The sequence below is a fragment of the Podarcis gaigeae genome, assembly GCF_964106915.1.
Source record: "Podarcis gaigeae genome assembly, chromosome: 2".
Classification (NCBI taxonomy): Eukaryota; Metazoa; Chordata; class Lepidosauria; order Squamata; family Lacertidae; genus Podarcis; species Podarcis gaigeae.
The window spans coordinates 121,743,105-121,769,112 of record NC_139679.1 but is presented as its reverse complement, the minus strand read 5'-3'; the positions used below and the strand labels follow the sequence as shown (position 1 = coordinate 121,769,112).

General features: G+C 42.5%; 4 protein-coding genes across 9 annotated transcripts in view; all 4 read left to right on the top strand.

Moving 5' to 3' along the window:
- Positions 1–26,008, top strand: part of LOC310837261 (vomeronasal type-2 receptor 26-like) — a 41,077-nt gene that overhangs the window by 8,783 nt on the left and 6,286 nt on the right. For 5 of the 6 annotated variants that reach the window (XM_083723511.1, XM_083723514.1, XM_083723512.1 and 2 more), the window contains one exon: positions 5,126–6,739. The exons of the other annotated variant lie outside the window; for it this stretch is intronic. In XM_083723511.1, coding sequence (XP_083579637.1) covers positions 5,126–6,039 — 914 coding nt within the window. In that variant the 3' untranslated portion in view covers positions 6,040–6,739. Of the gene's footprint in view, positions 1–5,125; positions 6,740–26,008 lie in introns of those variants that run through there. 6 annotated transcript variants of the gene reach the window in all.
- LOC310837771 (vomeronasal type-2 receptor 26-like) lies at positions 15,105–17,998 on the top strand. Its single transcript, XM_083724856.1, has 2 exons — positions 15,105–15,914; positions 17,076–17,998. The coding sequence occupies exons 1-2, from the start codon at positions 15,525–15,527 to the stop codon at positions 17,967–17,969; spliced, it is 1,284 nt and encodes a 427-aa protein (XP_083580982.1). The 5' UTR covers positions 15,105–15,524; the 3' UTR covers positions 17,970–17,998.
- On the top strand, positions 19,904–23,885 carry LOC310837887 (vomeronasal type-2 receptor 26-like). Its single transcript, XM_083725104.1, has 3 exons — positions 19,904–19,938; positions 21,512–21,642; positions 22,733–23,885. Exons 2-3 carry the CDS (start codon positions 21,594–21,596, stop codon positions 23,644–23,646), a joined length of 963 nt encoding a protein of 320 aa, XP_083581230.1. The 5' UTR covers positions 19,904–19,938; positions 21,512–21,593; the 3' UTR covers positions 23,647–23,885.
- The window catches only part of LOC310837431 (vomeronasal type-2 receptor 26-like), a 69,576-nt gene continuing 67,596 nt past the window's right edge, over positions 24,029–26,008 (top strand). The window contains exon 1 of the mRNA XM_083724017.1: positions 24,029–24,374. The gene's annotated coding sequence lies outside the window, so the exon portion shown is untranslated. The remainder of the gene's footprint in view (positions 24,375–26,008) is intronic.

Sequence of the window (26,008 nt, the reverse complement as noted above, 5' to 3'; positions counted from 1 at the left end):
CCAAGTCCAACACATCAGTGTCTTCGAGAAGTAGCCAGTCTTTTAGCCAGCAGAAAGCTGCGGCTTCATAGTACAACCTTAAGTCTGGCAGGGCAAAGCCCCCTCTTTCTTTCGCATCGGTTAATATCTTAAACTTAATTCTGGGCTTTTTGCCCTGCCAGACAAATTTGGAAATATCTTTCTGCCACTTCCGGAAGCACTCCATCTTGTCCACAATTTGCAACGTTTGAAACAAAAACAACATCTTTGGCAATACATTCATCTTAATAGCAGCAATTCGGCCTAACAAAGAAAGCTTCAATTTTGTCCAACTGTCCAAGTCTCTCTTAATTTCAGACCAACATTTTTCATAATTATCCTTAAATAGACTCAGATTTTTTACTGTTATGTTTACCCCTAGGTACTTTACCTTTTTCACCAATGATAGTTCTGTTTCTCTCTGAAACCGTTCTGACTCTGTATCTGTCAAATTTTTTCCCAACACCTTAGTTTTCTGTTTATTTAGCTTGAATCCCGCCACCCGACCAAAATCATGAATCAATTGTAATACTCTTTTCGTACTAGATTCTGGCTCCTGCAGTGTCAAGTCTAGGTCATCTGCAAAAGCTTTAAGTTTATATTGTTTCGCTCCGACCTGGATCCCTTGCACCAACCGGTCCCCTCTAATCAAATTCAAGAGCACCTCCAAAACTGAGATAAATAACAGAGGGGAAATCGGGCAGCCTTGTCGTGTTCCTTTTTCAATTTTAAACTCTTCTGTTACCACATTGTTAACTATCAATTTTGCCTTTTGTTCTGAATATATCGCATCAATCCCATTTTCAAAACCCCGCCCCACTCCCATTTCTTTTAAGTTTCCCTTCATGAATTTCCAAGAGATGTTGTCAAAGGCCTTCTCCGCATCTATAAAGATTAGCACTGCTTTAGTGTTTATATGTGTTTGCAAAAGTTCCAAAATGTCAATAATGTTCCTTGTATTAGCAAACATGTGTCTACCTGGGAGAAAGCCAGCCTGGTCTTTGTGAATTACTTCATTTAAAACTCTTTTGAGTCTGCCTGCCAAAACATCAGCAAATATTTTATAATCCACATTTAAAAGGGAGATGGGGCGATAGTTCTTGAGTTGTGTCTTTTCAGTTTCTGATTTTGGTATCAATGTGATGAAAGCTTCCTTCCACAATTCCGGCGCCTTCTTTCCCTCCATGATTTCGTTGCTAACCTCCAACAATGGTTGGATCAAATAGTCACTTAATGTCTTATAGTACTTGGAGGTCAGGCCATCTGGCCCAGGAGATTTGCCCAATTTCATGTTCTGAATGGCATGTTCGATCTCTTGTCGTGTTATTTTACTGTTCAGGAGTAGTTCGTTTTCTTGTGACAGTTTTTTAAGTCCATTTTTTTCCAGGAATTGTTCAATCTCAACCTCATTTTGCGGCCCTTGAGTATATAATTTTTTAAAATATTTCTGGAAACACTTTCTAATCTCCACTGGGTTCTGGATATTTCTTCCTTCAATTTCCAAATTTGTTACTATATTCAACTTTTGTCTCTTCTTCAACTGCCAGGCCAGCAGTTTCCCGCATTTATTTGCCGATTCAAACGTTTTTTGTTTCATTGATTTAATCTTCCATTCTATTTCCTGGTTTATCAGTTTAGAATATTGTGCCTGGTGAAGTTTAATTTCTCTCAAAATCAGCTGTGACTTCGGGTTTATTCTTAACTTCTTCTCTAATTCTTTAATTTTCTCCAGAATCTTGTCTTTCTTTTCATTTTGTGTTCTTTTCTTTATAGCATTCTGTTGTATCAAGAACCCTCTCATCACGGCTTTGCTTGCGTCCCAAATTATTCCTTTTTCCACCGTAGTGTTCAAGTTTATCTCAAAATAGTCCTTTAAAACTTTTTGGGCCTTCTTAATGATCTCCTGATCTCTAAACAAATTGTCATTCATCTTCCATCTAAAGGAGCCGGTTGGTAGTAGTGTCATATCCATTTTCAAAGCGTTATGGTCAGAGCAGGTCTTTGGGCAGATTTCCACTTTCCTAACCTTAGGTGCCAGACCTCTAGTAATCCATATTTGGTCAATTCTTGTCCAAGTCAGCTGGGCTTCAGAGAAGAATGTTCCTTCTTTCCCCAAGGGGTTCTTTGTTCTCCATATATCAATCCAGTCCATATTGTCTGTCATTTCGAAAAAAGTCTTTGGTAGTCTGCCATCTTTAGTAACTTTTTGGCTTTGTGACTTATCCATGTTAGTTGATACGATCCCGTTCATATCTCCCATCATGATGATGTTGTCATAGTCCAGATATTCCAGCATGCTCTCATGCAACTTCTTGTAAAATTCCGATTTTCCTTCATTTGGTGCGTAAATTCCTAATAGCAAAATTTTTTCTCCTTGGTGTTGTATTTCAATTGCCAAAATTCTGCCATGTTCATCTTTAAATAAAAATTTAGGTGAAAGGCTCTCTTTTGCATAGATAGATAGATAGATAGATAGATTCTTTATTGTCATTACACAAGTGCAACATTGCACAAGTGCAACGAAATTGGATGCCATCCCTTAAAAACAACAAAAGCAAAACAACAACAACAACCAAACAACCAATATATCACCACACCTCTCTTCTTTACTATGTCTGAAGATATAAATTCCTGACCAAGTCTTTTATTTATCAACACTTTTCTGTGGAGCCTAGTCACATGTGTTTCTTGCAAACAAATAATGTCCAATTGTTCCTTTTTTAATATATGAAAATTTTTCTTCCTTTTTTCCGGAATGTTGCAGCCATTTATATTCCAACTCAAAAGTTGCAGAGACATCCTGAATAAATCTGGTTATTTTTCTGGGGGTGGTACCTTATTCGCTGGATCTTCAGAATCCAAGGGTGCAGGTGCCTCTGGTGCTCCAGGCCCCGAAGGTAATCCAAGTCCTTTATGAAGGTCTTCTCCGTGTTGGTTCAGAAACTTATCTCTGTCTTCCAATGTTCTAATTTTAATCTTCCTCCCTCTAAAAGTAAAAGATAGTCCTTGAGGAAAGTCCCACCTGAAGATGATTGAGTTACTCCTCAGCAGTCTTGCTAGTCCAAATACTCAGATCTCAAATCCAAAAGCTGTTTAGGGATGTCCTTGTAAATTTCAATTCTTTTGTCCAAAATGTCCAGTGACTTTCCGTAGTGTAGGCCCAAAATCTTGTCCCTCTCCTCCTTTGATCTCAGTGTTATCAAACAGTCTCTGGGTTTGTCTTTTTTTGTCAATCTTCCAAGTCTGAAAGCTGATGTAATTTTAAAATCTTTCTCCTCTAAGTTCCAATGCTCGGAAAATATTTTGGTCAGAAACTCAGCCAAGTTATCTTCTTCCACTTCCGGTACCAACCTTATCCTTAAATTAGTCTCCCTATTTTTCAATTCAATCATCGAAAGGTAGGTCTGATGTTCACCTACTTGTTTATTGAGTGGTCTCACCTCTTTTTCTAACTCTCCAAGTCTTTGGCTAGTGTCTTCAGCCAATTTCCTATTCTCCCCTGTAGCCTCCTTCAGTTCTGCAATTGTTTGAACGTTCTGTGCCACTTGTCCAGTTAATCTATTTAAACATTCTGTGTTTTGGTCTATTTTAAATGTTTGTTCATCAGCCTTTTTATCCAAAGATTCCACTCTCTTGTCCAAAGATTCCAATTTTTCATAGATTTTTTCTAAGATAGAAGCAGCTGTTCCTGAGGCCATATCTTCCAGTTGTGGTTCCTCTGTTTCTCCTTCCCCTGCACGTGGCAGGGAAGCGGTTTCTTCCTCAGAAAGCAAAATAGGCACAGACGATCTGCGTTGCTGTAAGGTTGAGGCTAAGGTTGTTTGTCTAGTTCTTGGTCTTTGTTCTTTTTCTTTTGACTCCTTTTTCTTTGCGCCACTCATTCCAAGTTTATCTAAGAATCAAGGTCAAGCTGAGTTATTCCCATGAGAATGGTAACAGTCAGCCAGATGGTAACAGTCAGCCAGAAGGCCGGGAAATGGAAAGTAAAACAATGCCACTGCTGTAAATTCCAAGAACCTCTAGGGGGAGCATAAAATGTCTTTCGGGAAGAAATCAGTTAGTGCAATACGCAGAGAAAATAAAGTTAGTGTCCAAAAACCTTCAAATGTTAGATTTTCAGCAGAGTTGGTTTTACAAAAGCACAATGTCTCAAACAGTGCTTGCTGGTACATCAAATGGTGTTTCAAAGTAGCAAAGTCCAGACCCCTCAGATTTTTTCCCCAGTTTATGTTTCCAAGTATCTAAGTCTGCAGGCTGACTGCTACTGTTGCCAGGCAGTTCCAGACCCTGGGTTTCTTCTTTAAATTGTAACTTCAACAGAGGAAGATTCCACAGTCCATATCAGAACATAAATCCAATGCTTACAGTCCTTTTCTGCATTTAAAAAAGATTCAATGGATGCTCAAATCCAATTAGTTAAAGGTTCACTCACTGCCTCCACTCCTCCTGCTCTTTGCTTTGAAGTTTAGTGACAGCGGAAGACGGACTTCCTTTTTTTTTCGTCCTCCGCTTTCAGCCAAATTCTGTAGCTTTGAATCTTTAGATTGTTTAAAAGTCCTTATTACTCACGGGTTGCTGCATTCCAAAGTGCCAAATCCAGGAAGAAAGGTCAGCGCTCACTGGCAACAGCTTCGCGGCTTCTCTCCGCCGATTGCGGAACGACCCTCAGCGCCGCTGCCTCCTCCACGATCCGGAGCCCCTTACGGGGTTCCTTCAACATTTTGGGGGCAGCTCCTGTCGCCCGCCAGGTCCCAAGACCGCAGGCTTCTGCCGCCTGCGGTTTTCCGGTGTGGGTCTCCGCTTCGCCGTAGCGGACGACCCGTTTTTGAGGGGAGCTCCCTTCCCGGTTAGGAAAGGGCAGCCATTACCCTTCGCGCCGCCTCCGGAAGTCAGAAATCATGTTAGTACCTCTATCCCAGATAACGTCCTGGCTTGGAAGGAAGCTTAGGCTGTATTTTTCCACTGGCTTACATACTCCAGTACTCCAAATAATCAAAACCCTATCATTTATTAATCTCTTATTATTGTTTCCCAATGTATTAGAAACAGACAGTTATGGATGTAAGAATTTTGTTAGTGATACTGAAGTCCTTCTTCTTCTCTGCAGATGCAAAGCATTGCACCAAATGCCCAGAAGAACAGCATGAAAATCAAGCGCGAGACAAATGTGTCCCCAAGATTATAACATTTCTCACTTATGAAGAACCCTTGGGGATCCTCCTGGAGTCCTTTGCCCTCTTCTTGTCCTTAACCACTGGTGTTCTCCTAGGAATCTTCATTAAATACATGGAAACTCCCATAGTCAAAGCTAACAATCGAGACTTATCCTATATCCTCCTTATCTCCCTCCTGCTTTCCTTTTTGTCCTCCTTCCTGTTCATCGGCCAGCCAAGGAAAGTGACCTGCCTTCTCCGACAAACAGCCTTTAGCATCATCTTCTCAGTTGCCGTCTCTTCTGTGTTGGCAAAAACCATCACTGTGGTGCTGGCCTTCCTGGCCACAAAGCCAGGGAACAAGGTGAGGAGATGGCTAGGGAAGAGTCTGGCCAACTCCATTGTCCTTTCCTGTTCCAGTATGCAGGTTGTCATCTGCACCATCTGGCTAGGAATCTCCCCACCATTCCCAGACTCCGACATGCACTCCCAAGCTGGAAAAATCATCCTTCTATGCAATGAAGGATCTGTTGCCATGTTCTACACTGTCCTTGGCTACATGGGCTTCCTGGCAGCCATTTGCTTCACGGTTGCTTTTCTAGCCAGAAAGCTTCCTGGGTCCTTCAATGAAGCCAAGCTGATCACCTTCAGCATGCTGGTCTTCTGCAGTGTTTGGGTGTCCTTTGTGCCCACCTACCTGAGCACCAAAGGGAAGTACATGGTAGCTGTTCAGGTCTTCTCTATTTTGGCCTCCAGTGCTGGGCTTCTGGGCTGCATCTTCCTACCGAAGTGCTACATTATCATACTCAGGCCTGATCTGAACACAAAGGCACATCTAACTACAAAGAGTGAAAGCGGAAGTGTCTGATTCTTAGCTTCTTTGAAGATTCTTAACTTCACATAAAATATGTTGTTAAGGTGGACTCTACCCTGGTTTGTGTCAGGACAATTAGAAACACAATTATATTATGAGTTGTCCTGCTTCTGCTTGCTACGGTATTGGATAATGTTGGAAAATTACAGACTTATTGGATCTGGAAGGACATGATAATAGATTTGGGTGGCATGCTTAATTATGGTATTACAAAGTTAAAGTAAATAAAGGATTCCAGAACCACATTATAAGAAAGTCGATCTACGAGGTATGGGATAGATACAAAAAATTAGTTGAAAGGAAAACCCCTTGTTGGCTCTCGCCCTTAGAAGCTGTTTCTGTTAAAAAATTAAATATGAAAGGGATATGGGCCACCTATAGGGATTTGTTAATGGAGACAGAAAACCAGTTAAAATAGAAAAAAAAGAGGAGGTGAAAGAATTGGTGGAAGATTGGTTAGAACACTGCCAGATAAGTGATATGTTTAAGATAGATAAAAGAAAAGGTTTTGACACAAGATCAAAGTCTGAGGTAGAGGTGCTAGATAATAATGTGAAAATATTATTTAAAATGTTCAAGCTATTGTTGGAATGGCATACAATGGATGAAGAAGTAAAATCTGTAATGATCCAATGAACAAAAGATTTTGGGTATAATATTCAAACGAAAGCCTGGGAAAAATTGTGAAAAGAGGACATAAAATTTACTGCATGCTGCTCATTGAATTTTTTTTTTTTTTAATGATGTATCGTTGGTATCTAACACCAGTTAAAATTGCAAAGATGTATAAAACCTGCTCAAAAGTGCACTGGAAGTGTAAAGAAAGCAAAGGTATGTTTTACCATATATGGTGGATGTGTAGTAAGGTAAAGACTTTCTGGGAAATGTCATATAATGAATTAAAGAAAATATGTAAAAATACATTTGTTAAAAAGCCAGAAGCCTTTCTGTTAGGTATAATTAGTGAGGAGATACCTAGAGAAGATAAACATTTATGTATGCAACAACAGCAGCAAGAACTTTATTAGCCCAGAACTGGAAACAATAAACAATACCATCAAAGAAAGATTGGCATATGAAACTGATGCACTATGCAGAGATGGCAAAGTTACCAGGAAAGATCTGAAACCAAGAAGATCAAATATTCGAAAAAGACTGGAAAATTTTTGTGGGATTTAAAGGACCACTGTGAGCACTTAAAAGCACTGATAGGAATGAAAAAAAGCTAGTTATGTTGGAAAATCAGTTTATGTGCATTAAGAAGGAAGGAAAAATATTTTTTTTAAAATATTTTTTATTGCTTTTTAGAAATACAGAAATACAGAAAAAAGAATAAAGAGTGGTTATAAGAAAATAGAATAGAAGAATAACAAATTTCCATATTCTTTTTCCATCTAATCTATAGGACTTCCCCACAACCTCCGAACCCTGCGTTCTCTGTCTTATAAAGCATCAGCAATTTGTTAACTTATTTCAAAACTTATTGTAACTTCCATTTTATCATGTTCCCTATTTTCAATTTTACTGTAACTCAATTCTTATATGCTTTGTATTAAACACAATAAAGTTGTTTCATTATTTTACCTCTAAATTCTTGTGTCTTAATTTTCATTTCATTAACTTACATTTGCTGAAGCTAGAATTTCCTGAAAGGTGCATTTTTTAACATTCATACAGCTTATAGTGTTTTTTCAAATAGTCCTTAAACTTTTCCCAGTCCTCCTCAATTGTTTCTTCTCCCGCGTCTCGGATTCTGCCAGTCATTTCAGCCAATTCCATATAGTCCATCAACTGCGATTGCCATTCCTCCAGCGTGGGTAAATCTTGTGTCTTCCAATATTTTGCAATCAGGATCCTTGCTGCTGTGGTAGCATACATGAAAAAGGTTCTGTCCTTCTTAAGCACTCTCTGGTCCACCATGCCCAGAAGGAAGGCCTCTGGTTTCTTAGGTAAGGTAAATCTCAGTACCTTTTTTAGTTCATTATGGATCATCTCCCAGAAGGCCTTCACTTTCGGGCAGGTCCACCAGAGATGAAAGAATGTCCCTTCCGCCTCTCCACATTTCCAACATTTGTTGTCAGACAGATGGTATATCTTAGCTAGCTTGACTGGGGTCATGTACCACCGGTATACCATTTTCATAATATTTTCCTTCAGGGCAGTGCATGCCGTAAATTTCAAACCGGTGTTCCATAACCTTTCCCAGTCTACAAACATAATGTTGTGCCCCACATCCTGCGCCCATTTTATCATGGCGGATTTGACTGTCTCAAAGAAGGAAGGAAAAATAGATGGCCAATTTAGAAAGATGGAATTGATGTTCGTTTTAAATTAAGAACCCATGGGGGGAGGGAGGGAAATTGACAAGTTCTAAGGAACTGGATTGGATGATGTATGAAATGTAAAAATATGTTAAATCTGAAAAAAAAACAATAAAAATATTATATATATAAAAAGAATGAAACACTATTAAGTCATAGAATCATAGATGACCTAAGAGTGTAATTGTCTTGTCGCAAACATCTCCGGCTTTAGCAACAAGGTAGTAGAAATAATAAACCTATGAGTTCAGGTTGGAAATTTTCAGAAGTGGTCAAATCACATTTTTCTTTTTTATATTATTTTTTTAATTAGTTTCCTGAATTTTAACAAATCAGTCCAAATTATTTAAATTTAATACACTTTGCCTGCTAATGTTATTAATTCTTTGCAATTGTCCTTCAAATAAGAGGGCTTGCAATGTTTATGATTGATACCTTTTTATATTTATTTAAAATGTAAAAATTGAAATGGATTAAATGTAAGGAGGAAGAGCTACAAATGTGGTGAAATAAATAGGAATTATGGTAACCACAAGGCGGGAGTGAGGGAAGTCAACCAGCTCATATGAGCAAAAACTTAATGTGAGTAATATAGATGTGTTTATATATAATGAAATGGAAACTTAATAAAATATTATTTTTTAAAAAATTAATACACTTTTTAAAAAATAAAAAAGGTTTCCTGCTCCTTTCATAAACATATGTTGATTGCTTTCTGATGCTGCCACATTCATTCTTCTTCTTTAATCACCTCCTTATTCTTCTGTTAGTCTTAATCCATTTTTGTAGCTAGCCGTACTTGTTTTCTTACAAACAGCAGCATTTTTATTTTCCAAACACATTGAATAGCCATTTGCATGTTGAGCCTTTCCAGCAGTCTGTTCACAGACCTAGAGTGGAGAGAGATTAATTGCCATCTTTCTCAGTCCATGCCATTCCTATGGAAACATCCCTTCTGTTGTCCAAGGACGTAAAGGTAAAAGGTAAAGGTAAAGGTAAAGGTACCCCTGCCCGTACGGGCCAGTCTTGACAGACTCTGGGGTTGTGCGCCCATCTCACTTAAGAGGCCAGGGGCCAGCGCTGTCCGGAGACACTTCCAGGTCACGTGGCCAGCGTGACATCGCTGCTCTGGCGAGCCAGAGCCGCACACGGAAACGCCGTTTACCTTCCCGCTGGTAAGCGGTCCCTATTTATCTACTTGCACCCGGAGATGCTTTTGAACTGCTAGGTTGGCAGGCGCTGGGACCGAGCAGCGGGAGCGCACCCCGCCGCAGGGATTCGAACCGCCGACCTTTCGATCGGCAAGTCCTAGGCGCTGAGGCTTTAACCCACAGCGCCACCTGCGTCCCTGTCCAAGGACGTGCTGAGTTATAAATAACTTCCAAGAAGATGCCTGCTCTGCCATTAAAATTCTGGGGGTTATTTTCCACAGCTCGCAATTAAAGATCAAAATCACATTTATAAACTCCTGGCAAGTGTAATTAAGAGTCCTTGGCAAATTGATTCTCTTCTCCACTTTTTTCTTCATACAGCTCAAAGAAAATTAATATAAGATCCATTCAACTTCAGTCAAGAGGCGAGGGTATAAAACACATTGTAAACCCCATTATTGAGTATAAATCATTGGCTTCTCTCTCTTCCTCTATAACAGATAGCATCTAAACATCTAAACATGATTCTTTCATTTTGCGGTGAAGGTCAAAAGAGAAAAAGACCTTTTAGGAGCTTTAGGAGACCTTTCAGAACAAATATTGCCTTGCCTCCCCTTCCATTCTGGATATTATAAGTCTCTTCGCGCTAGTTGAAAATCATTAAAATACCTTCATGGCTCAAGCCAAGTCCATTCAGCAGCTGATTAGTTGCAGCCCTTTATCATATGCCATTTCAAGAGCGCCCCATAATTTATGCCAATATTCCAAATTGTACCTAAAAGAATGCATCTCTAGACCCAATTTTGTTTCACAAACTTCTTTTTGGAAGTAAAGCTTTTCTTGTTTGATCAAGAAACATATTATGAGAAAGGTCTTGAAATAGATAAAGAAAGAATTATAATTTCTGAAGAAGAGAGAAGTCTATAATGTTTTGACAGAGGCCCTTAAAACGAAAAAACTATCCGCTTTAGATAGGGATGGGGGAGTCTACTTCACCTATAAAGGCAAAAAGCAGAGATTTGTGGAACCAATGAGGGCACATGGCTTTGTAAGAAGATACAAAAAAGACTTTGGTGAAGTTTTGGGATCTAGGCAGAAAGAAGTGGAAGAGGGAGTGGTGAAGGAAGAAGAGGGCAGACAGTAAAGGGGGGAGTAGAAGGGTAAATAAGATATAACTGAAAATGGATCTTAGAATTCTTTCATGGAATGTAAATGTACTAAACAATAAAACGAAAAGGAATAAAGTAGCACATATTTTGATAGGACAGAAATTCGACATTTGCTTGCAGGAGACACATATAAAAGGCAACATAGAAAATCATTAATAAAAATCTGGGGCAAGAATTCATCTCTTCGGATTAAAAAAAGAGGGGTAGTGATGTATGTCAATCCCAAATTAGTCCCCAAATTTTTATTTAAAGATGAAGAAGGTAGAATAGTGGTGACCAAAATGAGTCTAGAGGAGGAACAAATAATTTTAGTAGGAATTTATGCCCCTAATGAAAGAAAAGCAGACTTCTTTAAAACATTGGAAGAGAAACTTTGGCATATGTGATAATAGAATAATAGTGATGGGGAATCTCAATGGACTGGTTTCCCTGGATGTAGATAGAACTATAAGGAAATTAGAGAATGGGAAACTTACAGGGAATTGCTATATTTTACAGAGGGAGAACCGAAACTGAAACCAATAGAAATGTAAGGAGCCACGTTACAGATTGATAACAATATCATCAATTGCACAAAAAGTTTAAAATTGACAGGGGAAATGATTTTTTTCTGACCAAAGCTCACGATTTGAAAAAGAACTTTTATAAAATAAAATGTACAATTTGTTATTAAAGTGGGAAACAAAAGACGAGCTTGTTAAAGCTTCTATGGTAAAGGTAAAGGACTCCTGGACAGTTAAGTCCAGTCAAAGGCAACTCTGGCGTTGTGGCGCTCATCTCGCTTTCAGGCCGAGGGAGCCGGCATTTGTCCACATATATCTTTCCGGGTCATGTGGCCAGCATAACTAAACCTCTTCTGGTGCAATGGAACACTGTGACAGAAACCAGAGTGCACAGAAAGACGGTTTTCCTACCTGCCATAGCAGTACCTATTTATACTTGCACTGGCGTGCTTTTGAATTGCTAGGTTGGCAGGAGCTGGGACAGAGCAACGGGAGCTCACTCCGTCACCAGGATTCGAACCACTGACCTTCTGATCTGCAAGCCCAAGAGGCTCAGTTGTTTAGACCACAGCACCACCCGCTTCTATGACACAAGGGGCAATAGATATAGGACATAATATAGATCTGAATCTCTGTGAAAAACCTTGGAAGAGTGATTTGAAGTTCACATCATTTAATTCTTTGAAGGAGAACTATATGAAAATGATCTACAGATGGTATTTAACTCTGAGTAGACTTGCCAAAATGTATGAGTCTGAATCAAATAAGTGCTGGAGATGCAATGAGGCTGAGAGTACGTTTTATCATATGTGGTGGACTTGTAAAAGGATAAAAGAATATTGAGAAATAATTTATAAGCGACGGAAGGCTGTGCCAAGCAAGAAAGGGACGTCACTTCCAGCCGCGGCAGCATCACCCTGAAGTGGAGAAGGGGGTCCTTGATGCTGCAGCGACAGCATACAAACTTAACCAGCAAATAAACGAAGAACTTAAAGGCTCCTGGCTTTTGTTTCAGGGCCCCTACTTGTGATCGTCCAGAGGCTTCGATGGACCCAGAAACAGGACAGAGCCACATAACCTGCCCAACCCAGAAACTGGAAAGAAAAGAGCAAACCACTCGGGTCTCGCCAAGCTCCTGTCCCCTCGTCCTAAGGCAGAAATATCTGGCGGCGTCGGAGAGAGGGAGGAAAAGAAGGCATAGCAGTTAAAAGGTCAAAGCTGGCAGCAGAGCAAAACAAGGGAGATCGCAAGAAGGCTGTGCTGAGCAGACAAGGAATGCCACCGCTGCTCCCCTGTGCTGGGTCCCTCTGCCGCTGCTGCTGCAGCCGCCGCCGTGCTGAACGAAGGAAGGGCATACTGACAAAGCGGAAGTGCACCCCTGAACGGAGTACGTTCACAACCCAAAAAATATATGCAAACCGGACCACGCATTTGCAGGTTTGAAGTGTTCATAATCCAAAAACTGTGTTAACTAGGTTGCTCATAACCCGAGGCACCACTGTATATCTCACATATATATTTTAAACAACAGGTTTTTACAATAATCCTGCCAGTGTCTTGATCTGTGTACAGTTTGTATCAGATCTAGGACTCCTCTAGTGCAGCTACATTCTCTAACAGCAGCCAACCAGCTGCCACAGTGGGAAGCCACAAGCAGGACTGCAGGTTTAAAACTGCAAGTTTTTACAATAATCCTGCCAATGTCTTGGTCTGTTTACAGTTTGTATCAGATCTAGGACTCTAGTGCAGCTACCTTCTCTAACAGCAGCCAGGCAGATGTCCCAGCATGTTGCATGATGGCCTAGGACACCAAGATTGAAGTTCCACTTGGTACAAACTTCTGGCTTTATTGTTGGGAGGGGGAAAAACTTTTTGCTATCCGTATAATCCATACAGGAGTTTATAAACATCAATCATGTCCTGCCTTGCTCATCTTTATCAATAATAACTGTTCTATAATTTCCTGAACTTTACTGGAGTTGTATTCCCCTCAGGTTTAACAGGGCCCAGAATGACAGCCCCACCTGTGAGTTCTAACTAACACGTTTTGCTCTCGCTCTGCAGCTGCCCGTTGAGTCATACATAGATGCCAGGGAGGTGGACCTTCTTAACCTTATAATTATCAAAATCATGGTGATTTATTTATCTAGTCCAGAGATTTGCCCAGCGATGGTCTTTGAGTCCAAAAATAACATAAACATCATAATCATAGTCAGGATGAGCTAACATATTGTCGTAAACCTGCTGTACAAAAAGAAGTGTGTTATAAATATCTGAAGCGTGGACTGAGAGATTTGGGGCAGGCAGGGATCCTTTCTGTGGGAGTTTTCCTTTTTGTACCTTTGCTTGAAGCTACTGTATGAGTCCAGCTGCGCTCCTAATGTCACTGCTGTCAGAAGAGTGTGTGGCTCTTGCAGGCAAAGCCAGGATGGTATTAGTGCTGCTGCTATTTCTGCTGCTTATTCCCCATGGAGTCAGTGCGATGCTGAAAGCAAAATGTCCATTAAATATGGAAGAGGATCACGATCCATTGAATTATTTCAGGCCAGGTGACCACCTTATTGGTGGAGTCATAAATCAAGGACGTGTTCATATTTGCCCACCTGACTTTTCCCAAGGCCCCAGAAACCATGTTATGAGGTAAGTGATTTATGTTACCCACCTTGCGTTCGCAATCACTGCTATTTGCCAGACAGCAACTGATTTCTGGCAATCCCTGATAAACCCTCCTTTGCCCATCTATTGACTTAAAAAGAAGGTTTGGGGATTTAAATTCACACTGACCCCTTTGTATTTTGCAAACAGGGAGGTTAATTCTGAACCTCCTTTTGGGGCTTCAATTTTTGGATTTACAAACCTCAATTTGATGTATCAATTACTCAGTTTGTGGGTTGATTCCAAATGCAGGATTTTCACTGCAAACTTTTGCAAACTGACTGCAAAATTTAGCACCGGTTTCGAGGGAATCCCAGATTTTAGGGTTCATAGTTACTTAAGCTAAATACTCATAACTTCTGCAGAGTTACTAGGCAGCATTCCCAGCTTGAGGAAGCATCCCTGAGGTGTAAAACTCTCACAATCTGCTGGGACAGAATGCAAGAATTTGGGAGCCATGCCCAATGATGCATTCTGGGGAAAAGCAGTGCATCAAGATTAGAGAGGGGACTGACTCCAACCCCGAAGAGGTTTGAAATCTTCAGTCAGGGAATTCCTGCAGGGAGAGAAAGAGAATAACTTGCAAGCAACTGAGATTTCTCTGCCTCTCCTTAAAAGCTAGGTAAGTGGGCAGGGGATATTGTTGGAACAACTTAACAAGTCCTGTTGAGTTTTAGAACAAGTGCTACTCATCATGAACTCCTGGATCTTGACCTTGTTCTCAGCCGTGATTTAATGTTGCTACTGTTGGAAGGTGGGTGGCGCAGTGGTCTAAACCACTGAGCCTTGGGCTTACAGATCAAAAGGTTGGCAGTTCGAATCCCCGTGAGCTCCCATTGCTCTGTCCCAGCTCCTGCCAACCTATCAGTTCAAAAGCACCCCAAAAAGTGCAAGTAGATAAATAGGTACTGCTCCAGCGGGAAGGTAAACGGCATTTCCGTGCGCTGCTCTGGTTCGCCAGAAGCAGCTTAGTCATGCTGGCCACATGAACCGGAAAAACTGTCTGCGGACAAACGCTGGCTCCCTTGGCCTGTAAAGTGAGATGAGCACCGCAACCCCAGAGTCGTTCGCGACTGGACTTAACTGTCAGGGGTCCCTTTACCTTTACCTTTACTGTTGGAAAAGAGCAAACACATTTCCTTCTTCTGCGCTTCTAGTTAATGCATGGGCTACTTGAAACCAAACAAGGCCACAGCTTGTCTGGCAACCTAGCCAGGGATTGTTTGTAGCCACTATTCTAGATTCAGGTAGATAGCTGTGTTGGTCTGACACAGTCAAAATTTAAAAATTTAAAAATTGTCCAGTAGCACCTTATAGACCAACTAAGTTTGTTCTGGATATAAGCTTTTGTGTGCATGCACACTTCTTCAGATACCACTATGTGTATCTTATCTCGGCCCACCAATCTCAGAGATTTGGATTCCTGTCCTCTGCGGACAAAATGTCTGCTATTTCTCTTTTGATCCTTCTCATCCTGTAAATAGTTCCTGTCAAGTCTCTAAGCTCCAGAAACTGTAAGTTATCATTCCAATCAAATTCACCCAAGCTGCAAGCTCGCCTCAAAAAATATTCATTTCCTTGTTAGAGCACCTGGACAAGATTGTACTCCTTCAAAGCTTGGCCCGTTAGATATAAAACTAATAGATTCTTCTTAGGTTCTTATAGAACAATGAGTATGACATGTTGTCTTCATTAAATGGTAAGGAGGCAGCTGAAACAAATGTTTATTTATTTATTTATTCATTTATTCATTTTTTTATTCATTTTTATTCATTTATTCATTGTTTATTCATTTGCAGTTTAACATCACAGAACCCCTCTCCCACTCTGTCCCCCTTATTTGCCATCCAAGAGATCAACCAGAATCCTAAGCTTTTACCCAATGCCACCCTGGGCTACAGCATCTATGAGGCCGCTTTTGATGTCGGAACAACAGCTGATGCTCTGCTAGACAGCATTTCAAGCCACAGCTGTGGAAGACAGAGTAATGTTATAGCAGTTTTTGAAGCAACTACTTCTGAAATTGCCAGCCAGATTTCAAGCATGTTGGGCATCTACAAAATGCCCCAGGTAGGATTTTGGAGGGGGTTGGAGACCAGCTATGTTTTCTTCCTCTTTTCTATTATCTCCACCAGTGTTGAGAAACCCCTCCAGAGGTTTCTGAACTACAAAGCCAACCATTCCTGGCCATTCGCCATGCTTGTGGGGACTGATGGGAGTTGTAGTTCAGCAACATCCTGAGGACCAAATTTTCCCCATCCCTGATCTCCGGGGAACAGAAATCACAAGCACCCAAAAAGACAGATCATAGAAAGAATGTCACATTTTAAGAAAGTGGGAACTGATTTGGAAAACCCTGAGTCTCTTTCTCTCACCTCATCAGACTGGGTAGGAAAAACTAGTATCATAGTTCAACATACAGTGGTACCTCAGGTTAAGAACTTAATTCGTTCTGGAGGTCTGTTCTTAACCTGAAACTGTTCTTAACCTGAAGCACCACTTTAGCTAATGGGGCCTCCTGCTGCCGCTGCACCGCTGCTGTACGATTTCTGTTCTTATCCTGAAGCAAAGTTCTTCACCCGAGGTACTATTTCTGGGTTAGCGGAGTCTGTAACCTGAAGCTTATGTAACCCAAGGTACCACTGTAGCCCTTGCTCCCCGGGGGGGGGGGGGTTCACAGGCAGACCAGTAGCTGTCCAGAAACTAACTGAGCATGGAGGTTAAGGGGCCTCCAGCCCTGCAGACTGTGGCTGTTTAGCCTCTGCCTCTCATTCTTTGAAGTGGCTCATTGTGATTCTTAGAAGAGGTTGGAATGCCATGACCCCTGAAAGCCCCAGATGCCCTAGTCTGCCTCAATATTCATTGGAACCACTTCTTTCTCTGTGAGCTCCAGATTCTCCACCGGAGGCATGAAATGGTTCCCAGAAACAACTGGTTAGCCACTGTGAGAACAGGATGCTGGATTAAATGTCACATGATCATTGGCCTGATCATGTGACAGGGCCCTTATTTTGTATTCCTTATTTTGTATTGCTGCAGTGTCCATTAGAGCCCCTTCCTTCTCTGTAAGCTCCAGGTCTTCTTCTGAACAGGATTCCTCCATCAAAGGCATTGCATACATCCAGAAGCATCTGGTTAGCTACTGTGAGAAGATGGGCCTTTGGCCTGATCATGAGGTGGGGCCCTGCTTGTGTATTCCTGAAAACTTGACACCAATCCTTTTCTTATTAGATCAGTTTTGGCTCGGCTGCTCAGGATCTGAACGAGAAAACCCATTTCCCTTTTGTCTACCGGATGGTCCCCAAAGAATATACCCAGTACATGGGGATTGTCAAGTTGTTGTTGCATTTTAGGTGGACCTGGGTTGGTCTCTTTGTTCCAGACAATGACAATGGAGAAAAGTTCCTGAGTGTTTTCACACCTCTGCTGATTCGCAGTGGGATTTGTGTGGCTTTCTTAGAAAAAATCCCTTATTTCATTATGGAGATGTCATCCTTACATTGTAAACCTTCTGTCCTGCAACAAGTCAAGGTGTTCATTTACTATGGAGACTCTGAATATGGAGTTTATGTGATCATCTACTTACAAAACATTCGTGAATTGAGGAAATCTCAGGGATTAGTCTGGATCACAACAGACATTCCGAGTGTTGATGAGACGTCGTTTGGTGATGTGGCTTCCTTCCAGCCTGCCCATGGTTCTCTATCCTTTATAATGAATACCAAGAAAAGGACACAACATGGCTACAATACTCGACTGTCTTCTGAACCTAAAGTTACAGTTGCACAGTTTTGGTCGAGAGCATTCAATTGTTCATGTTCAAATGACGTGTTGTCTATGGAGGGTTGGACAAGATGCACAGAAAAGGAACAGCTGGAAACTTTGCCCCAGAAAGCAGTTGAGAGAATCTGGTCTCAAGATCGTTACAGCATTTACTACGGTGTCCAACTTGTGGCTCAGGCTTTAAATGCTGCATATTCATCCAGATCAAAATGGATGCTAATGGTGGGTGGAGGAGACAGATTGGAACTTCAAAGGCTGCGGCCATGGCAGGTCTGTCCTCTTCCCTTTTTGCCATCTGTTTTCTGTCATTGGAATTCTTTTTGGAGTCTATATCTTTTGTAGTTTATCTCATTGTGGTTGTATGTCCTGTCCTTCACAAAATACGGTATAATAAATTGTTAAGGAGCATTCTCTCACATTGATATTTAATATAATTATTTCATAAAATGTATATATCGCCTGACTGCTGAAAAAACCTCAAAATAGTTTACAAAAAAAGTTAAAGCAATAAAATTCTCACAGAGAAATGTAATACCCTAATTTGAAAGCTATAGAAAGTTTAAATCACAATTGTTGTTGTTGTTGTTTAGTTGTTTAGTCGTGTCCGACTCTTTGTGACCCCATGGACCAGAGCACGCCAGGCACTCCTATCTTTGTACAAAATTTTCCTTTCATATCTCCAATTTTCTTGAACAGATCTCTGGTTCTTCCCATTCTATTGTTTTCCTCTATTTCTTTGCATCGCTTGTTTAAGAAGGCCCTCTTGTCTCTCCTTGCTATTTTTCGGAAATCTTCATTCATATTCCTGTATCTTTCACTACCTCCCTCACATTTTGCTTACCTTCTCTCCCCCACTATTTGTAAGGCCTCACTATTTGTAAGAAATCACAATAGGATAGATTAAAGCAGATCAAAATGCATGCAAGCTTTCTAGAGTTCCAATGTGTTTTCCCGGCCATGACCTCAACATGCAGTATGTTTATTTCAGTCTTATCCCCAAGAGGATTTAAAATCTCATAAAGGACCTGTTATAATGACCCAAATGTCATCAAATATGGCTGCTAGGAGTTCAGTTCAAATTGGTATTGTCAGGGGTTCAGAAGGAGAGACACAGGAGGGGGAGCAAATGGAGAGTGAGGAGGAAGAGGACGAAGGAGGAGCAGGAAGTGACAGCTGCCAGAGTCATTCCGCAAGCCTCTCTAGCGATTCGGAAGACTCGCAGAAGGGAGCACCGATGGCCAGAGCGAGGGAGGTTCCAGGGGAGAAACCTCAGGAGGGAGGGGCCAGCGGGGAGTCCCTGAGCAGCAGTTGGAAATCGGGACCAGCTTCCCCACCAGAGCGCAGTGGGGAGGGGGAGTCCCAGGAGTCGGGACCAGTGTTCTTACCACCGGCGGGAGGAGAGGAGGCAGGGTTGGCCACGCCCACATCCGGAAGCGGGGAAACGGTCAGAAGGAAGGTTACCGGCTGGGCGCGCGCACCAAGTTCAAATGTACGGGCGAGCGGCACAGCAGGGAGTCCGGACAGGGAGCCAGGTCCTAAAGCCCGCCGGAAGGAAGGGGGGAGGTCAGGGGGGTCAGCGTCAGAGGAATCGAGGAAGGAGATAACCCCTGAGGGCAGAAGGACCCAGCGTAGGAAGGAGCAGCGTAGGAGGTGGAGCAAAGCGAGAATCTTAAACTGGTGTGGCTTTAGCAGCGAGTCAGAGGGGACTTAGCCGATCTAGCGTCAAGACGTGGGTCTGCGCGCCCAGAGCTTGGAAATGGAAACTAAACTTCAATAAAGACTTTTGTATATAAGATCCACTGGGCGTTGGTCCTCTGTGAGCTGGGACCTAGCGGCAGCACCTGACAGGTATGATGTCTGGAACATTTCTCAATTATCAAAGAAAAACAAGACCATGTCCTACAAAATATTTTACTTCGGAAAAGGATTTAATAAATCAAATGCCCAGGAAACATCCTGCAATTGTTTTGCAATTATATATTTTACTATCATCTGCAATGGAGTTTGCACCCAAGCCTGTAGTTCCCACACGCAACCCTCGTATCATGTTTTCTAAATGCTGGTGTTTTCTCTGCCATTCCAGCTTCACACTTTCTTAAAAGAAATCCAGCTTTCTAATGCATCCATAGGAGGGATGTATTTCGATAAAAAAGGGGAGCTGACTGCCAACTTTGATATTGTGAACTCAGTCATGTTTCGCAATGGATCTATCAGCAGAATGAAAGTTGGGAGCATCAAGGAGCACCCCTCCTCTGACATAAAATTAACCATTAATCCAGAAGCCATTTTGTGGCCTGGGAAATTCAGCAAGGTTATTGCATTTATTTATTTATTTATTTATTTATTTATTTATTTATTTATTACATTTATATCCTGTCAGGATTCATGCCCATGTCTATTTCTATGGAAACCTTGGAACCTTGGAAATCTTCCAGACACACTGGAAGATTCCGGAACACTTCTGTTAGCATCTATAAGCTTCTATGGCTTCTGTAAGCTTCAGTGGCTTCTGCACTTCTGATGCCATTATACCTGACATATGCCACCTTTTCTCTATGGAGCTCAACATGCTATATATGGTTTCCTGCCTCTTCATTTTATCCCCTCAACAACCCTGTGAAGTAGGACAGATTGAGAGGAATGAATGGCCCAAGGTCACCCAGGAAGGTTCATGGCTGCATGGGAATTTGAACCTTAGTCACCTGGTGTCAGGGAACTGCCATCAGAGCCAGAAGAGGAGGGAGGGCTCCAGAGGGATGCCGGAGAGTGTCCCAGGAGGGAGAGAGGCAGCCCATCTGCGGGGGAAGGAAATCAGCATAGCACCAGTGGAGAATCATAGAATCATAGAGTTGGAAGAGACCACAAGGGCCATCGAGTCCAACCCCCTGCCAAGCAGGAAACAAGGGGGGCAGAGGGGGGAATTGGTGAGGAGGTTCCATGACTCCTCGCCGGAGACCAGCGGGGAGAGCACGGGTCCTCCACTGCCCACAACCTCCCTGCGCAGAAGACTTCCACGCAGGGAGAGTAGGCGGAGACTTGGCGTCAAAGAACTTCTTTGCTGGAAGAAGTTCAAGAAATGCCCACTGAGGGATTCTGCCAGTGATTGAGACAGCCATGGATGAGTGGCTGTCCGGACAGAAAGGGTTCACCCAGGTAACTCAGCCAGGTGTGGCGACGACTTACGCACGAGCAACCCCTAGAACCATTACACCTGGGTTCTTGTCCATCCCTTTAACCACTCCACCACACTGGCTGCAGTTCCCTTGTGGTGACATCTTCTAAGTTCGGATAATTTGCCAGTAGCTGCCCATTTCAGATTAACCCTAAGATGGCCCTTCCCAGGGCCCTTCACTGCTGTTTTCCTTGCCCTCTCTGTTTTGCATAGCAATTCAGTTGGAGAGGGGCAAAGAGAGGAGAGGCTGTCTTTACACTTTTCCTTCTTCATCCACTCAGAGGGAGAGATGAAAATGGACCCAAAGTTGACAGGGGGGCCGTAGCTGCCATGTGGGCTTTAACAGCTGCCCAATAACGCCAACTACTTATAAAAAAACAAAAATACATATCATAGTAACAAACAGGAGCAATAAACCCCAAACAAATTTTAAAAGGCAATAGAGAGTTTAATTAGTTAACCTTTAACCTTAAACAATGTATAAATCCCAATGTATATGGTTTTTTAAATATGAAACTTTACATCAGAAACAAAATCATGTGTCCACAGTCCAAACAAAATTTGGAAGGGTCTCATTCCCATTTTAAGCTTCCTCACCTGACCTCAGTATTCTAAAAATGATATTTGAGCATTTTTTTTTCAGTCAGGGCCTTCAGATGATTGTCTGTAATTTATGTGGATCTCCTTTGATGCCCCTTCTCCTTGTTTTTAGGTCGTGCCGCATTCAAGATGCATCAAAAGCTGTCGCCCTGGATACGCCAGAGTAGCTAAAGAAGGAGAGCCCGTTTGCTGCTATGATTGTGCTCCTTGTGCAGAAGGGACCATCTCTGTTCAGGAAGGCGGGTGACTCTAGAGGAAAGGGAGAGGCTTGCTTAATCAGGCCAAAGGCCCATCTAGTCTAACACCCTGTCACAATGTTGAACCAGATGCCTATGAAAAGCCCATGAGCGCAACAGCCGTCAGTGGAAGGAGACAAACATTTAAGCCTACAGAAGTTGGGCACCACCCCACTCTCTGCCAAGTGGTAGCAAGATTCTAGGGGGTTCCCGGGGCTCACCTTTTGGGAAATGAATACTCAGGGGAGACTGTCATAGCATTAAGAAATATGATTTATTCACATAGTTACACCTTCAGTCTGCATGGAGGAAGTCCAGATCTTAGGGCATTTTCAAGAGGGACTTGTTTCCCATAGCAGTGCAGCACTTGAGTGCAAGAAATCTCTCCCAACCGTTCTTCAGCCAGTCTAGCCAAAATGGGTCCCTTCTTCTTCTCTGCCTTATTCTTCCCAGCACACCTTGGTAAAGACTCTCTTTTCCTGACACCTCAAATGCACACCCCATCACCATGGCAACCTCTGTTTTCCCAGGCCCAAGAATTCCTCGCAGATGGGCCTTCAACAGCTTTTATCATGTTAGTACCTCTATCCCAGATAAGCTCTTGGCTTGGAAGGAAGCTTAGCCTGTATTTTTCCACTGGCATACATACTTCAGTACACCAAATAATCAAAATTCTATCATTTATTAATCTCTTATTATTGTTTCCCAATGTACAGTGTTGCCTCACAAGACAAAACTAATCCATTCCGTGAGGCTCTTCGTATAGCGGTTTTTTCGTCTTGCGAAGCAAGCTCATTGACAGCTTAGCGGATTAGCGCTATTAGTGGTTTAGTGGCTTTTAGAGGATCAGCTGATAAGCGTCTTAGCGGCTTAGGAGAAGGGGGGGAGGGGAAAAAACCCACAGGAACTCGCAAGACATTTCGTCTTGCGAAGCAAGCCCATAGGGAAATTCGTTTTGTGAAGCGCCTCCAAATCCGTCTAGCGGATTTTCCATCTTGCGAGGCGTTCGTCTTGCGGGGCACCACTGTATTAGAAAACAGACAGTTATGATGTAAGAATTTTGTTAGTGATACTGAAGTCTTTCTTCTTCTCTTCAGATGCAAAGCATTGCACCAAATGCCCAGAAGAACAGCATGCAAATCAAGCAAGAGACAAATGTGTCCCCAAGATTATAACATTCCTCACTTATGAAGAACCCGTGGGGATTGTCCTGGTGTCCGTTGCTCTCTTCTTGTCCTTAACCACTGGTGTTCTCCTAGGAATCTTCATTAAATACATGGAAACTCCCATAGTCAAAGCTAACAATCGAGACTTATCCTATATCCTCCTTATCGCCCTCCTGCTTTGCTTTTTGTCCTCCTTCCTCTTCATCGGCCAGCCAAGCAAAGTGACCTGCCTTCTCCGACAAACAGCCTTCAGCATCATCTTCTCAGTTGCCGTCTCCTCTGTGTTGGCAAAAAACATCACTGTGGTGCTGGCCTTCTTGGCCACAAAGCCAGGGAACAAGGTGAGGAGATGTCTGGGGAAGAGTCTGGCCAACTCCATTGTCCTTTCCTGTTCCAGTATGCAGGTTGTCATCTGCACCATCTGGCTAGGAATCTCCCCACCCTTCCCAGACTCCGACATGCACTCCCAAGCTAGAGAGATCATCCTTCTATGCAATGAGGGATCTGTTGCCATGTTCTACACTGTCCTTGGCTACATGGGCTTCCTGGCGGCTATCTGCTTAACGTTGGCTTTCCTAGCCAGGAAGCTGCCTGGAGCCTTCAATGAAGCCAAGCTGATCACCTTCAGTATGCTGGTCTTCTGCAGTGTTTGGGTGTCCTTTGTGCCCACCTACCTGAGCACAAAAGGGAAGTTCATGGTAGCTGTGCAGGTCTTCTCTATGTTGGCCTCCAGTGCTGGGCTTCTGGGCTGCATCTTCCTACCGAAGTGCTACATTATCATATTCAGGCCTGATCTGAACACAAAGGCACATCTAACTACAAAAAGTGAAGGTGGTGGTATCTGATTCTTAGCTTCTTTGGTGATTCTTAGCTTCACACCATATACCACGTTGTTCAAGTGGAACGGAGTCTGGTGTCAGAATGCTGTTAGCGGCTTTCGGCTGGTTGCCTAGGAAATTATAAAGTCAATTAAAGGTTTCTTGCAGTCTTGCTCCTGCCCCAAAGATTTCAGGATGATTTGCAGATGTCAGGAATTGAACCCAGGACCTTCAGCATGTATATAATACATGTTCTGCTGTGCCCCTATATTATTATTATTATTATTATTGTTGTTGTTGTTGTTGTTGTTGTTGTTGTTGTTGTTGTTTCATCCATCTAATTCATTTTTGCTCTCTAGACAACTGTAATCTTTGGTAAAAGATACCATAGCCCCCATGTTTGACCTTTTCATCATCTGCCACGAATACCCAAAGCATTAAGCCTGGGTCTGACTGTTAACTGTCTCTCACTTTACTGGTGTTTGAAGCTCATTCTGGCTATGACATCATACACTGATGTCACAATGATACATCTGCATTCATCCATGGTAACGTCACTGGCCAATAAACCCCTGCAACTAGGTCACCAGCAGCCTGGCTCTCCAGCAATCTTAATGTTTTCTTTCATAGCCATAGCATGAAGAATAATATGGAGATCATCAGGGGGGTCAGGCTGAGTGTTCAGGAGTGTGCGGATGATACACAGCTCTACCTCTCTTTTAAATCGGAACCAGTGAAGGGGGTGGATGTCATGTGTGAGTATCCAGAGATGGTTGGAGGATGGATGGTGGCTAACGGACTGAAGTTGAATCCTGACAAGACCGAGGTACTGTTTTTCGGAGATAGGGGTGGGCATGGGTGACCCCTGGGACTTGAATGGGGCAACTGTGCCCCTGAAAGACCTGGTGCCCCTGAAGGACCAGGTGCTCAGGTGAGTCATTTTGGACTCACAGGTGTCCATGGAGGAACAGGTTAACTCTGTCTACCAGCTCCATATGGTATGCCAGCTGCGACCCTACCTGTCCACAAACTGTCTCACCAGAATGGTGCATGCTGTGGTTATCTCCACAAGGTCCACATAACAGTAATTCTAAAGGAACTTCACTGGCTCCCAGTACGTTTCCAAGCACAATTCAAAGTGTTGGTGCTGACCTTTAAAGCCCTGATTAAGATCATCGCACCCAAAAGTCCAGACACGGGAAGTCACCTAAATAAGTTTCATTTGGCACTTGAATAATTGGCTCCTTTTAATTGGTGTAATTTGGTTTGTGATAATGTGATTGTCATTGGATTACAGTGGTACCTCGGCTTAAGTACTTAATTCATTCTGGAGGTCTGTTCTTAACCTGAAACTGTTCTTAACCTGAAGCATCACTTTAGCTAATGGGGCCTCCTGCTGCTGCCGTGCCGCCGGAGCATGATTTCTGTTCTCATCCTGAAGCCAACTTCTTAACCTGAGGTACTATTTCTGGGTTAGCGGAGTCTGTAACCTGAAACATGTGTAACCTGAAGCGTATGTAATCTGAGGTACCACTGTATTGTAATTGAAAATTAATAAAAAATATTATATACAATTAGTTATGCCTCCCAGAATATACACTTATCTCTCTCTCACACACACACACACAGCTATTTATGCTCCTGCATGTATGGAAAAGGACCACTGTCTCCTGTCTGCACTTAGGGAGTGAGAAAATTTATCTCAAGAAGGACTTTCCCCAGGAGAAATGGGCAATGAAACCTAAAAACACTTAACATGTTAGATACAGTAAGGCAACAGAAAGGTTTTCACAACATTAAAAAAAAAAAAGTTTAAAAGAGAGGTTAGCGCCATCGGCAATGGCGGAATTCCTCTGATCCAGAGGAACCCGCTCCGCGAAAATCGGGTCTTGCCGCCGCGGCGAAGGCGGTGACCCTTTAAAAATCCCAGGCGGAGGAAGCCTGGGAACGTGGGATTTGGCTGACACCAGGAGCACCCCCCCTACACGAAAGGAACCCCCTTTTTCGGGGATCCGAAGCGACGTGGGGCGAGCGGCGCGGTGTTTTGAATCGACCGCTATTTTTGTGGAGTGAAGCCGGAGAGCGCTGACTTTTTCCTGTGGACAATTGGACAATTGGACTCTAAACAAGTACCCGTGAGTCGAACGGAAAATTGTGCTAAGAAACATTTTAATTTGGCACTCGAGCAGGAAGTTTCTAAACAGGAAGTCCGCCTTCCGCTTTTGTAAATAGCCTGAAGCAAAAATTGTGCAAGCTAAAGTCTGGAAAGTTGTACATAAAGGTTTAAAATTCCTCCTGTTTTAACCATCTAAACCCCTCTTGGAAGCAGGAGTAAAGAGGGGAAATTTTGACTGTTTAAGCCTGCAGGAGAGTAAAGAAAGATAAATTT

Excerpts from the sequence above, each read along its gene's own strand:
- LOC310837771 (XM_083724856.1), top strand. The coding sequence starts at position 15,525 with ATGTTGTCTTCATTAAATGGTAAGGAGGCAGCTGAAACAAATGTTTAT. Across the intron at positions 15,915-17,075 it reads GCATCTACAAAATGCCCCAG|ATCAGTTTTGGCTCGGCTGC; the intron begins GTAGGATTTTGG and ends TTTTCTTATTAG.
- LOC310837887 (XM_083725104.1), top strand. The coding sequence starts at position 21,594 with ATGATTGTGCTCCTTGTGCAGAAGGGACCATCTCTGTTCAGGAAGGCG. Across the intron at positions 21,643-22,732 it reads ATCTCTGTTCAGGAAGGCGG|ATGCAAAGCATTGCACCAAA; the intron begins GTGACTCTAGAG and ends TCTTCTCTTCAG.